The sequence below is a fragment of the Coregonus lavaretus genome (assembly GCF_964263955.1).
Source record: "Coregonus lavaretus genome assembly, chromosome: 20".
Classification (NCBI taxonomy): domain Eukaryota; kingdom Metazoa; phylum Chordata; class Actinopteri; order Salmoniformes; family Salmonidae; genus Coregonus; species Coregonus lavaretus.
The window spans coordinates 24,260,487-24,275,074 of record NC_140007.1 but is presented as its reverse complement, the minus strand read 5'-3'; the positions used below and the strand labels follow the sequence as shown (position 1 = coordinate 24,275,074).

The following is a 14,588-nucleotide window of genomic DNA, read 5'->3' as shown; positions in this document are numbered from 1 at the left end:
GCTATGCTGTGCTTCTGAAGCTAGCTGTTTGTAAAGCTCTGTTGCACTCTTCTCTTGGAAGTGAGAACGCAGGATGCATCTAAGTGTGGGAAGAGTTAGCTGGGGTTTACCTTCCAAGTAGCTGCGTAGCTGTGAGCCTGGAGAAATAGCCCTGATTACTGCGTCTACTATTTCTACCTCAGGATAGCCTCTGTTAAGTCCATTCTCAATCTGATGGGCAAGGCTGGAAAAAGTCAGTTTATCTTTCTGGCCCGGTTCACCTATCTGACCAGAAATGTTTAACTCTTTGCGCCAGTATGAGCCGGGCTGTGCACTGGGTGAGAGCTGCATGCTCCTCTGAAGATGGGCAGGGGGTTGGGGCTGGCGCAGAGAATCACTGGCTTGGTCTGCAGTACTCTGCTCAGTTCCCACCCCTTGTTGTGGGGTTACAGTTCTCAGTCCCTCTATTCTGTGATGTGTTCTGGCTGTTTCAATATCATGGTCAGTTTGCCCTGTCTTGCTATCTATGCCACTGATCATCTCTGTCATTTTGTCTTTAAGTAACAATAATTCCGACATGCCGCCATCTTCTAACTCTGCAACTTCCTCTCTTTCAAGGAACATCATAATGTGAGTCATCAATGATATGCGGGATTTGTCTTGAACAACTCTTCTCTGTTCGCCTGATATGTCAAGGAAATCACATACGTCTAGTAACTTGTCTTTAGTCAGGGTTTGCAATTCTCCTACTACCTCTTCCTGTAGTTCTTCCAAGGCGGTTGTCATGTTGACAGGACAGGAGGAACCTTTACTGTGCAGGAGTTGACTCTGAATTAGATGGTCCTTACTGTCTCTGATGGTCTCTCAACGGCCTCAGTTGACACGTACTTAACCCCCAACTTCCAGCTCCCCTCGAACAGCAACACTTTCCTCACTGCAGCCTGCCTGGGTTGTTATGTAGGGATTTAGCTGGCTCGGAATTCAGCGACCAGGATGTGGAAGCCGGACATCTGAGCAGCAATCTCAGCGGAGCCTCCAAAATGTTACGCCCCTGAAAAAGGGGAGAAATAATCACGAACGTGACGCAGTTATGTTTCCTCACTGACAAATTTTGTGTAATGAGAAAAAGACCGCGATTTCCCCAGAAAGTTGGGTGGAGACCAGAGCAATCGATCTCAGGCTCATAGATTAAGAGCATTTAGTAGATCACAGATTAACACTTTTACCCTTAAATTAGGCACCACAAAATAAAGTTGTCAATATAACGTTTACACCTTCCTCTTACAATAATTTACCCTTTTACACTTGACGGATTTTAACACATTTATGCATTTTATCAATCTCTATGAACTAGTACTGGATGCATTATCTTTTTAACCTTAGATATTTTAAGATCCTTACATACCATGAACTTACTAATACTTTTTAGTGTATAACAGGCTATGAATATGTCCTTTAACCTGTCACACTTACATTGATTGGACTGAATTGTTTTTTTGTATCTTTCAGTTGTCACTGTGTTAGACTAAGCATAGGTGATTTGATGATGTTGAACTGGTGCTGGAATAGCGGAGGCAGCTCCTGTTTTCTTTGCGACTTGCGGTTACTCTCCGTGGTTCTAAATCAATAGTTGTTTAGTAGTCCGAAAATGTCGGAAACATTAACTTGCTTGAACATGCTGTAGGTCATGTAACTGTTTGTTACATGCAATATGCTTTGTGGACTTCACTGGACAGAGGTTGCTCTCCGGTTTTGTGATGAAACAAAGGTTTGGTTGAATTTATTTTGCCACTGTGTCTTATTGTCTCGGCCTTAAGCCTATACATCACGGTCGCAAGGCATATGAACTAACAGGTTATAGAGCAATTATCACAACACAGGTTGTAATATGGCTTTTTTTTCCTGGCTTGGCTTCCCCAGTGATTTTACCCACGCACTACTGCTGTTCGGGATACTAAAGTATTCTGTTTTTGAGTTGACGCATATAAACGTCATATCCCATTTACAATAACCCGAAAAAGCTTGTATCCTGGTTATGTGGAACCAGGATAAGATGCCTGGGATATCAACCTGGTCTCAGAGCATTTCGTATTATTCTGTATGTAAATCTGAGACGCACATTTAGTATGATATGTTATGTTTGGTATGGTTACATAAACAAATCAAATTAGAATTACAACTCTTGATAACTCCATGAGGAAATAATTTTATCCCATAAGGTAATGGTAAAATAGACTAGAGACAGGTGTCCCTCATTCAGGGGCAGCGCTCTCTCTCTGTCCTTCTCGTGGTCCGAATCACACATAGGACTATTGATAAATTATAAACTTCTTCTAATTATTAGTGTTTACATAGCCCATTTAAGTCTTACCGAATGTCTCCAGTCTTTCTAGTGAAGGTGATCAGGCCTCACCAGGAAGTCAGGTCAAAGGTCAGTCAGCCCTATTAAGTGTGTGTTTGTTTTCCTGTACCTCAGACATTATTTGTGTATTAGGTTTACATTGGGTTTTTCAGTATATTTCTTATCAAGAGAATTTACATGTGTGCAACTAGAACTCTGACAATAGAGACTTCCAAAAATGTCATTTGTGTACCCTTTAAGTTGCATCCTTTATAGCCCGTGAAAAACCCACTAAAACCAAATAAAAAGACCCCACACCATGAATCAGTATTAACACCACTAACAAATATTCATTAACAGGTGGGTTGTGTGTGGGTGCTGGCGTGTATTTAGTAAAAATCATAGGGTAAAAACAATCAAAATGGCCAGGCCTTACTTAATTTGGGAGCTCCCTTAACATCTGGATCCGGGTACCTTTAACTGCTCTCCCAATGCACTTGCCGTAGGAAGCCTTTCAAAGGAGGAGATACAGAATCATTGATAAACATGAAAAAAAAACCTTGGTAGCGGACATTCCATCAGCTGTATACAGAATTATACTTCAGACACATCAGATGATAGTGTCTTGTCAAGCTGAATAGGCACCTTCTAAAGTAAACATTGTCAGTTTGACCTGTTGCATTGAAATACAATTCTGTACAAACTGTTCCAGGGACATAAACTTAGTCAAAATATAAAACCTGTTTAACAAATCTGCTAGGACCTTCAAAAAGTTGGTGCTGGCTTATCAGCTCAATATTTGGTACTAAAACATTTAATTGGATCTACTTCATTCTGGACACAGTTCCACGTAATGGAAACAGATTATTGTTTTAGATGACATTACCTTCTTACTTAAATCCCTGGTGCTACCCAAACTATAGAATTGAGAAATAAATTGTCAAAAACGTGTCTTATTCAATTATTCACCTCTGTCCCAAATTTCCCACTGTCTCTCTTACAGCCTGTTTGAGTTCAGTGTGTACTGGCGGCTATCTATTGTTCCACAGGAAGCTTAACTTAAATCACAAACAACAGATGACTTAAACACGAGAGCAGTGGACCAGGCCTTGAAGAGTGAGCGGCCTCTAATTGAAGTCGCAATGCTCAATCCCTCTGTCTTACTTCTTCAAATTACTAAGATATTGCATTATTGGATTGCTATCTGAAAGCCAATTACCATTCACTTTGTTACTTTCACTAGTCTCCATATCTGTTTCCCTCAACTTGGACTCCCTTCCCAATAGGAATACCTCAATCACTACTGCTTAAACACACAGATTACTCTCAAACAACATTCTGCTTTTCCCCCTATTGCAAGGTTTAAAACAAAACAAACATAACTTTCTCCATATTGGAAGGCATTGTTTTCATTTGAGTATACCTTCAAAAAATTACTCTATATTTTTATTACCAATCTCTGTTGGATATTCACTTTCTGCTTCAATATTTATTAAATGTCTATTATTTTAAGATTAATGTGTAATGCTTTGGAGGGATCAATATGTATTAACTGGGTTGGCACTGTCTCAGTCCCCAGTAGATGGTGCGCTCCGTCCATAATAAGTCTGGAACCTGAGACAGCATAGGCAGGGAAACAGATGCAGTCTCCATTTTGCCTACTCACGAATTGGTTTAGAACGTCATCATTTGGGATATCAACAAAAACTCCATCGGGAGTACAATAAATTGTAGCCTTACTTTTAGTTAGCAGAAAATAATTGGTTCTATTTATAGTTGTATTGGTTAGGGGTAAGTGAAGTCCCGTACAATGCTTGAACCTTATCATACCTCAAATGATCCATAAAGGGACCACTCTGAACATTTCTCAGAATACTTTTTACACAAGGGCCTCCCGAGTGGCGCAGTGGTCTAAGGCACTGCATCGCAGTGCTAGCTGTGCCACTAGAGATCCTGGTTCGAGTCCAGGCTCTATCGCAGCCGGCCGCGACCGGGAGACCCATGGGGCGGCGCACAATTAGTCCAGGGTAGGGGAGGGTTTGGCCGGCAGGGATGTTCTTGTCCCATCGCGCACTAGCGACTCCTGTGGCGGGCCGGGCGCAGTGCACGCTGACTCGGTCGCCAGGTGTACAGTGTTTCCTCCGACACATTGGTGTGGCTTGCTTCCGGGTTAAGTGGGCACTGTGTCAAGAAGCAGTGCGGCTCGGTTGGGTTGTGTTTCGGAGGACGACCTTCGCCTCTACCGTGTCCTTACGATGGGACAAGACTGTAACTACCAATTGGATACCACGAAATTGGGGAGAAAAAGGGAAAAATTAAAGAATACTTTTTACACCACTTACGTACGTCTACGTGTGGGTGTGCAAGTTGTATATTTATTATTATTTTTCTATTGTTACTTCATCAGATCATCATCATAACCCATTATACTCAATATTATGTTACTTTATCTAGTAACCCATTATATATTTGTGTTACATCACAAATTCCTCCTTCAGACTAGTGTTCTATTCATACAGGGGTTTAGATATTTACAGTAGTTCTATTTAACAGCATATTCGGGAATAATACTCTTCATTCATATCGCCACACACATAATAACGTTATACATCAAACTCCACTGATGAGACATGTTATCCTTGTGTAATCACAAAAAATGAGTAACGTTACCCTCAGAGATATGTTATCCTCGTTATTGACGAGACATGTAATCTAAACATGTTATCCTCGTTACTAATCGAGACATCCTCTGAGACATGTTATCCTCTACCTGTACATAACGTAGATAATGGTATAAATCAGCACACAGAACTGGAAAACACAGCTCACAGTCACTCCATATTCACACTGGAGCTAGTCCCCTAACAGCTCTCAATCACTCAGTCATTTATAGCTCATTTTCAATCTTATTATTCAATTTTCAATCAGCTTTTTATCCATATTTCAATGTTGTTATCCACATTTCTATCAGCTTAATATCCAAATGTCAATCTTATTATCTAAATTCCAATCTTAATAGTAATAATTTCAATCCATTTACTATCCAAATTTCAATCAGCTTAATATGTCATATCTCACAATCACACAACTTTCACATCCACATTCACTTAGTACTATTTCCAAACACAATCTGTAATCTCCCTTATTACCTCCTGTGCATCTTCAACGATTCTCTTGTCGTTACTTGCTATGCATCATATGTATCTTCAACGGTTCTCTTGCCCCTACTTGCTATACATATAAATAACACCCCATATTCACTACCTGTTATTTTGTAGTGGCTGCAGACCACGTAGATGTTTCTTAGAAATGCCTACAGACAGCTGTCAGCGGGGCATTCCATGGTACCGTTACGCCCTCACTCTAGTCTTCTCATAAAACTAGTGAATAGTCTTCTCTCTATAAGACTATGGGTACCTTTTTATGCGCTACTCGCTTTTATTAGATTTTTTATCATTATAATTTTTTTAAATACAGATTAATTTAAATTGACTTATTGAAATCAGTTGCCGTCACTCAATTGTTCGCAAATTATGTGTCTCCTCCTGGGCAGCTCACAGTAAGGGTCTGTCCTGGGCGGGTCTCGTCGTCTGTTGGTCAGACAGGAATTTCCCTCACGCTTCATAAAATGTGCCACCAGTTTTTCTCACAGACCCCCACTGGAAAGCTCCACAGGCAGAATCAATCAACTTGAACGTGATGCCAAATTGTAGTGGAAATTCTAACATAGGGACACTCGAAGCCAATCTTAAATGAAACATGATTTATTGTCAGCGCACTGGAGAAGGTCCAACAAACTTAATGCACCATAGTGAACGTCTGTCAGAAGCTCTCACGGGGCAGTCCCGTTAGTTATAAACTGACAAGTCATATTTGCATGATTTAGCTTATTCATAATTAACGTTTGCTTCACTCATGTGACTGACCAATACTGGGTCATGCATGTGACAGACCAATACCTCACGAGGCTTCTTCTCTCTAAGCTGAGACCTTGAAACTGAGATATCCCTTTCTCTAAACAAGGTTCTGGGCATACTGCCAAATTGCAGACACTGATAGTGAGGATTCGTTCAATCAGTCACTTGCATGAACACAGAAATTGGTAAATAGAAAAGCGGCAACATAAAATATTCCAACACAACCGCAAGTAGCCGAAACAGATACATTTGTATACGATCACATACTGTATCTCTCTATTATGCGTCAGAATACTTTGGAACAGATTTCCAAAATTAAAATTAATTGGAGCTGATTTGCTGGTGTTTTTACAGTCTTAATGTACAACAATAAATAAAAAAAACATTTAAAAAAACTTAGTAAAACATTTTTGGTGTCAGAAAACTTGGGGGGCCAAATAAAATTGCCCGCGGGCAACCAGTTGGGGAACCCTGTATAGGCCTACAGTCAGTGTCCATATTATATTTACTATTCCTTTTAACCCATATGAACTTCAATTAGGAATATTCTGTTTATTCGCGGATACAGGGATACTTGTGAACGGGATATCAAAGGTAATGTAAACAGCTTATCCGGAATAAGACCTTAAGCGGGATATGACCTACTGTGCGCATGTAAACATGGTCAATGAGAGAAGTGAAAAATCGTTCCTTAGTTGTTAAATTACTCCAACCTTGTGAAAGTGACAAACTGACAAGTTTTCATTTTCGTCAAAAACTACTTTATATCGAAGGAATGCCTTTGATTTGACGGCCTGCACATGCGTAGGTCAGCGCGAGACGACCATTAGACACAATGATGTGTTTCTATGCATGAGCTTAGCTAGCCAATGTCACCATGACATTGCCTGCAAGTGTGATCAGGGATTTCTATTGGAGAAGCAGTTTCTGCAATACTAAGTCAAGAATGTTGGGTGGGTCAAACCCAAAATTGTATATAGCAGTAAATCAATAATTGGCCTTGTAACATTGAGGGATTGTAATATAAATGTTAATGCTTGCTTGCTTTCTTATGCCAGAGAGGAAGAGGCGACGTGAGATGTTTTACTCTGCCCAAAATCTGTTCACGAAAAGAAACACACAAAGTGAGACATTTTTGTATGGAGGATGAGTGTCGAATTTGGTCAACAAAAAATGTAATTGCTAATTTTCTACGTGGGGCTTATTTGATCGAATATTCGTTTCGTAATGGTTAGGTTGTTACGAATGCACTGATATAAATTGACGCACATGGCATTTCGGCAATTTTGAAAAAAACAAGTTTATATTGGAGTTGTTCCTGTTTTCATAGAGATATAGGACTCATCATGGATATTTAAGTAATAAGGCCCGAGGGGGTGTGGTATATGGCCAATATACCACTGCTAAGGCCTATTCTTACGCATGATGCAATGTGGAGTGCCTGGATACAGCCCTTAGCCGTGGTTTATTGGCCATATACCACAAACCCCTGAGGTGCCTTATTGCTATTATAAACTGGTAACCAATGTAATTAGAGCAGTAAAAATAAATGTTTTGTCATAACCGTTGTGTACGGTCTGATATACCACAGCTGCTACCCAATCAGCATTCAGGGCTCGACCCACCCAGTTTATAAAACCCATTTTAGCATGGACATTGAGGACTTCCACCATTTTAAAGTAGTCAAATGGGTGGGTATTCCTGAGTTGGGAACAATCAGCCAATGAAGAAGAAAATGTATTACTTTAAAATGGAGATAACCTCAATTGCACTGCCCATGCTGTCACAGACGCAGGAGCGGTGCGTGGGTAAAATCACTGGGGAAGCCAAATGCGTTGTGTGTGTGTTCGTGCATGTAGAGAAACGCCAATGCCATCCTCTTCTCTTTCATGTTGACGAAACGGTCTATCACTCTGTCATACAGTACACTCTTATTTTTTTTGTTGTCCTAGGCTACCTGGCTAAAATGCTTGTTCACTAGCCTAACTTCCATTCATGGCCAACGTTAGCTAGTTAACATTGAACTTCCATCCTCAGGTCAGGGGCACAACAATGTATGAATTAATGGTTGGATTAAAATCGCCGTTATAATCATTGGCCAGTAAAGATAATTAAGTAACACCACAAGTCCAAATCCCTATCTCCATCCGTGGCTAATTTAGCTACCTACCGGAGGACAACAAACAACACAACGAGATGCAGCAATTCAAGGTTTTCTATCAATGACGTATGCTCTCAATGGGATTTGATAGGAGTGATACCAAATCCAAATCAAATCAAATCAAATCACATTTTATTGGTCACATGCGCCGAATACAACAGGTGCAGACATTGCAGTGAAATGCTTACTTACAGCCCTTAACCAACAGTGCATTTATTTTAAACAAAAAAAGTAAGAATAAACAACAACAAAAAAAGTGTTGAGAAAAAAAGAGCAGAAGTAAAATAAAGTGACAGTAGGGAGGCTATATATACAGTAAAATAAAGTGACAGTAGGGAGGCTATATATACAGGGGGGTACCGTTGCAGAGTCAATGTGCGGGGGCACCGGCTAGTTGAGGTAGTTGAGGTAATATGTACATGTGGGTAGAGTTAAAGTGACTATGCATAAATACTTAACAGAGTAGCAGCAGCGTAAAAAGGATGGGGTGGGGGGGCAGTGCAAATAGTCCGGGTAGCCATGATTAGCTGTTCAGGAGTCTTATGGCTTGGGGGTAGAAGCTGTTGATAAGTCTTTTGGACCTAGACTTGGCACTCCGGTACCGCTTGCCGTGCGGTAGCAGAGAGAACAGTCTATGACTAGGGTGGCTGGAGTCTTTGACAATTTTGAGGGCCTTCCTCTGACACCGCCTGGTATAGAGGTCCTGGATGGCAGGGAGCTTTGCCCCAGTGATGTACTGGGCCGTACGCACTACCCTCTGTAGTGCCTTGCGGTCAGAGGCCAAGCAGTTGCCATACCAGGCGGTGATGAAACCAGTCAGGATGCTCTCGATGGTGCAGCTGTAGAATTTTTTGAGGATCTGAGGACCCATGCCAAATCTTTTTAGTCTCCTGAGGGGGAATAGGCTTTGTCGTGCCCTCTTCACGACTGTCTTGGTGTGTTTGGACCATGATAGTTAGTTGGTGATGTGGACACCAAGGAACTTGAAGCTCTCAACCTGTTCCACTACAGCCCCGTCGATGAGAATGGGGGCGTGCTCAGTCCTCTTTTTTTTCCTGTAGTCCACAATCATCTCCTTTGTCTTGGTCACGTTGAGGGAGAGGTTGTTGTCCTGGCACCACACGGCCAGATCTCTGACCTCCTCCCTATAGGCTGTCTCATCGTTGTCGGTGATCAGGCCTACCACTGTTGTGTCGTCGGCAAACTTAATGATGGTGTTGGAGTCGTGCCTGGCCATGCAGTCATGGGTGAACAGAGAGTACAGGAGGGGACTGAGCACGCACCCCTGAGGGGCCCCCGTGTTGAGGATCAGTGTGGCAGATGTGTTGTTACCTACTCAGCATTCTTTGTCCTCCAAAAAGTTATATTTTGGTTTCATCTGACCATATGCCATTCTCCCAATCCTCTTCTGGATCATCCAAAATCATAAAAACTCAACTCGTCGTTTTTGGAGGACAAAGAATGCTGAGTTGCATCCAAAGAACACCATACCTACTGTGAAGCATGGGGGTGGAAACCTCATGCTTTGGGGCTGTTTTTCTGCAAAGGGACCAGGACGACTGATCCGTGTAAAGGAAAGAATGAATGGGGCCATGTATCGTGAGATTTTGAGTGAAAACCTCCTTCCATCAGCAAGGGCATTGAAGATGAAACGTGGCTGGGTCTTTCAGCATGACAATGTTCCCAAACACACCGCCCGGGCAACAAAGGAGTGGCTTCGTAAGAAGCATTTCAAGGTCCTGGAGTGGCCTAGCCAGTCTCCAGATCTCAACCCCATAGAAAATCTTTGGAGGGAGTTGAAAGTCTGTGTTGCCCAGCGACAGCCCCAAAACATCGCTGCTCTAGAGGAGATCTGCATGGAGGAATGGCCCAAAATACCAGCAACAGTGTGTGAAAACCTTTTGAAGACTTAAAAAGTTTGACCTGTGTCATTGCCAACAAAGGGTATATAACAAAGTATTGAGAAACGTTTGTTATTGACCAAACACTTATTTTCCACCATAATTTGCAAATAAATTCATTAAAAATTAAATCTCATTTTGTCTGTCATAGTTGACGTGTACCTATGATGAAAATTACAGGCCTCTCTCATCTTTTTAAGTGGGAGAACTTGCACAATTGGTGGCTGACTAAATACTTTTTTTCCCCACGGTAGCTACCTCAATTACCTCGTACCCCTGCACATCGACTCTGTACTGGTACTCCCTGTATATAGCCGTGTTATTTTTACTTGTTATTGTTATTCACTGTGTATTTATTCCCTGTGTCACTATTTCAATTTTGTAAATCTTTAACATAGTTGGAAAAGGACCTGTAAGTAAGCATTTCACTGTTAGTCTACATCTGTTGTTTACAAAGCATGTGACAAATAAAATTCAATTTATAATGGCACAGATACAAAGATGAGTCCTCTACGTATCTCTATGGACTGTTGTTCACACACACATCTGCCCTCTCATTAGCTAGAATTGTCCCTCCTGATCTCACCTCCTCCGCCTGCCTTCCATCTTTGAGGACATGTATTTCCATTAGAGCTGCCACTCGAATATCTTGTAAATATAATAGACAATCTTTGCTTATGATTTGTAGAGATGGCATCATTAAGGGAAATGGCTATAATATGGTTCAATATGATGGTAATTCAGACCTGGGAAACCAGGTGAGTGCAATTTAACTACCAGGTAGAAACAAAACCAGAAATGTTGTTTCGGCCCTCTAGGACTGATCAAAAGGGGACCATCGTGCTCTCCCAGAAGTTTGGTTGGTGCGCAAAACCCATGAATTCAGATAAGCAAAAAGTTGTGATGGGGTCCGCACTCAAAATGATGCCACATAAAGGCCCCCCAGGACTGGAATTGAACAGCCCTGCTCTAAATTAAATTTCACCCAGCCACATTAAATGTTGTGGACCGGATTTAGCACCCGGGCCACTATTTGGGACCGGATTTAGCACCCGGGCCACTATTTGGGTATCGGGCGGAACTATGTTTCATAATGAGATGTCATGGTTTGTTTTAGCGTTTCAGTTCATCTTTAACTGAAGCCTATTCCTGCACGCATTGTGATAAGGTGTTACCGGTAGGTACTTAAATCCTTATCTTCTTTCAGAATGGTCATTAGGCCACATTCAAGTTTGTCAATCACCAGCACTACTACTGTGTGCACTTGTGCATCCATGCCATCACTCAAAAGTTGCGTTTATACAGGCAGCCCAATTTGGATATTTTTTCCACTAATTGGTATTTTGACCAATCACATCAGATATTTTTCAGAGCTCATTTGATTGGTCAAAAGTGAACAAAAATATCAGAATTGGGCTGCCCGTCTAAACGCAGCCTCTGTTGTCGATGTATGCCATAGACTTCCTGGAGATTGTCTGCTACTCTAATATTATTTGCGGGGGTGGTGCATGATAACAATGTCACACTTTCACAGCTGTGGTATCATCCATTGGAGATGTGATGGCATGGCTCGGGGCAACTACAAGGGGCTCACAGAGTATTGACTCCAGTAGTTTGACACTCTTGTACCATTTCATGATCACTGATACAGTCACAGTTGCTACTAAGGGCTATTCCGTTTGACCACTGGCTACAAAAGAATGATCAAGCAATGGTGTAGTAGAGTAGTATATTTTTTATAACATTATACTGAAGAGAAATGTACAGTCAGAAAAAACAAATGATCAATGTGCAGCTCCTTATAGTACATCCTACTCTTCTCCGGCTCCTGGTAGCACAATCTTGCTTGGGTCATAGTAGTTCTCCTCCATAAGAGGAAGACCTGCAGCCTCTCTCTGTGTGATCAACCTTTCTGCTTCCCTCCTGGCCCACTGTCTCATACTGGTGAGAAAAAGACAGGCCAAAAAGATTAATGATCAATTATTATGTTTGTGATGATCAACTAAATCAAGCACGTAAGATGTGTGTGTGTGTCTGTTGGATGCTTGTTTAGAGGTTCAAAGATGGAGACAACATAAGTGAATTTGTGGAGTCCAGAGGGGTATCCTACGAAGCAAGCTACATTCTACTCAGGGTTTTCTAAAGCTAACCAGCTTCACATTCCAGCTCAGGCTTCATCCGTACTACGACGGTGTATATTGCTCGTCCGCCTTCCAAATCAAGGAACATTTATTTTCTGTGAAATAGTCTCTCCTGTCTTATATTTGATGAGGTTGAAGCACTTCTGACACCATGTTATGATCTTAGTCAGATATGACTGTACTGCATAGCAGAGCACAAGTAAATGGCTCAGCTTCAAAATGTTAGTGATCAATTTAGTGATACGCGAGCCCTGCCAGTACCCTAGTAATTGATTAAAAAACAGGCCCTAACCCAATGTATAATGTCGGGCCCGTCTGGGTTGGGTAGCAGAGCTCTATTATCAATGTACAAGCACCTTTTTATCCCCCACTCCTATCGCTACAATACTTTTTTTAAGTCATACAAAAGTGTTATTGTGCGTGAAGTTTAAAATGCATTCTGTCATTACTAAATGTGTAATGTGATATATAAACATTACTATTTTTTTACACAAAAAAACATTTGATTAATAAAATATTGAATCAGTCGTCTTCGTCAAATGAAGGGGATGATGACACAACCTTTTGCACCATTATCCCAAAATAGTTTTCCAAAAACAAAAGACAAAATGAGTCTCCTCACGTCGCTGCCTTTAACTGAAAAAGACTGGTTTCCGATAGTTTGGTTGCCTTAAAGTAGTATCTGGTTGACAAGCTTGATAGAGATGTTTCAAGACATTCTTCATCAGTGTAGTTTGGTTGGCTTCAAAATCATTATTTAACCTGTCTCCTCCCCTTCATCTACACTGATTGAAGTGGATTTAACATGTGACATCAATAAGGGATCATAGCTTTCATTTGAATTCACCTGGTCAGTCTATCATGGAAAGAGCATGTGCTTTGTATGTTTTGTAGCTGGGCTTTTCAAACTCTTTGTGCACCTGCTCCAGCAAGTGACAGAGCAAGTAACAAAGAGGGATGTGCAGTGTGGCTTAAACATACCCATGGTCTGGCAAATAGTGGATGAAGGTACCCCCAACTACAATAGCCATAGAGATGCCAAAGAAGAAGGCCATCCTCATGTTCCACTCGTCAACGACAGGGTCCTGAGAGAACCCATGATAATCTCGATTCTGTCGAGATTTGAGAGAGATTGTTGTTATGGTTTCATGATACACTGCATTGTAAACAATGTGTTACCTAGCTAGCTACAGTAGCTAGCTAACGTTTCTAGCTAGTACTATCCCTGAGTGCAGATAGTAATGTAGCTAGCCACTATGTTTGACTGAAGGAATGTGTATCGTTATGTCAAAAACTACAATGGATGTGAAAAATGTAAATAATAACAGATGAGAACTAGAGAATGGTATTTCCGTTTCGATTCAGGACCAACTCACCTTTTCGAACGCGCTGACCTCTGCTTGTCCATGGCCTTCTTTGGCATGCGAGGGCTGCAAATCCGACACTGTGGCCGAACCAGCAGCACCCGAGGATTGAGATACGAACCGAGTCCCGCACGCCAGGTTAGGGCGAAAACGGGTCAAGGCAGGCCTAAACCGTGACAACCGGGCGAGCATTTTGTCAGGTCAACACTTCAAGTCCACGGAACCGGAATTGTTTCGCATTTTCTTCTTCAACTTGCGGGACCGCATCAGATAATTTCAAGATAGGGTATTGTCGCCACCTACAGAACGGGTGGGAAAAGGGAGGATTGCAGTCTGCTGTCCTGCTGCTGTCACCTACCACGAACACAGCCCAGTGGGCAAAACCTGGTTAGAAAGACGTCAGTATTACGTCTTTCTATGACATCTTATTTTGGTCACAAACTGGTTGAAAAATTGAAAACGTTTTTTTTTACAACGTATTTTTACTGACCAGAATAAGACCAGTTGGTCATAATTGTGACCACTATATTATGTGCTATATTTTGTGCTGGTCAAAGTTAAGACCTCATCATAACCTGGTAATGACCACCTGTTATTACATTTACATTTTAAATGTGTCATTTAGCAGATTATTTTATCCAGAGCGATTTACAAGAGCAATCACTCATACAATACATGTTTTTCACCCGGCCTAAGAAATTACCAAAATTGCCCCTCATTAAATAACAAGCCCATACCCTACTTGCATTTGGCAAGGGAAATTAATTTAAGCATTGATAAAAAG

General features: G+C 41.4%; 1 protein-coding gene across 1 annotated transcript; it reads right to left on the bottom strand.

The window, feature by feature from the left end:
* Window positions 1–12,016: 12,016 nt before the first annotated feature.
* LOC311147706 (NADH dehydrogenase [ubiquinone] 1 beta subcomplex subunit 11, mitochondrial-like) lies at window positions 12,017–14,084 on the bottom strand. Its single transcript, XM_084184460.1, has 3 exons — window positions 13,817–14,084; window positions 13,422–13,552; window positions 12,017–12,240 (listed from the first exon to the last, which is right to left on the bottom strand). The coding sequence occupies exons 1-3, from the start codon at window positions 13,994–13,996 to the stop codon at window positions 12,111–12,113; spliced, it is 441 nt and encodes a 146-aa protein (XP_084040586.1). The 5' UTR covers window positions 13,997–14,084; the 3' UTR covers window positions 12,017–12,110.
* Between the last annotated feature and the right edge of the window lie 504 nt (window positions 14,085–14,588).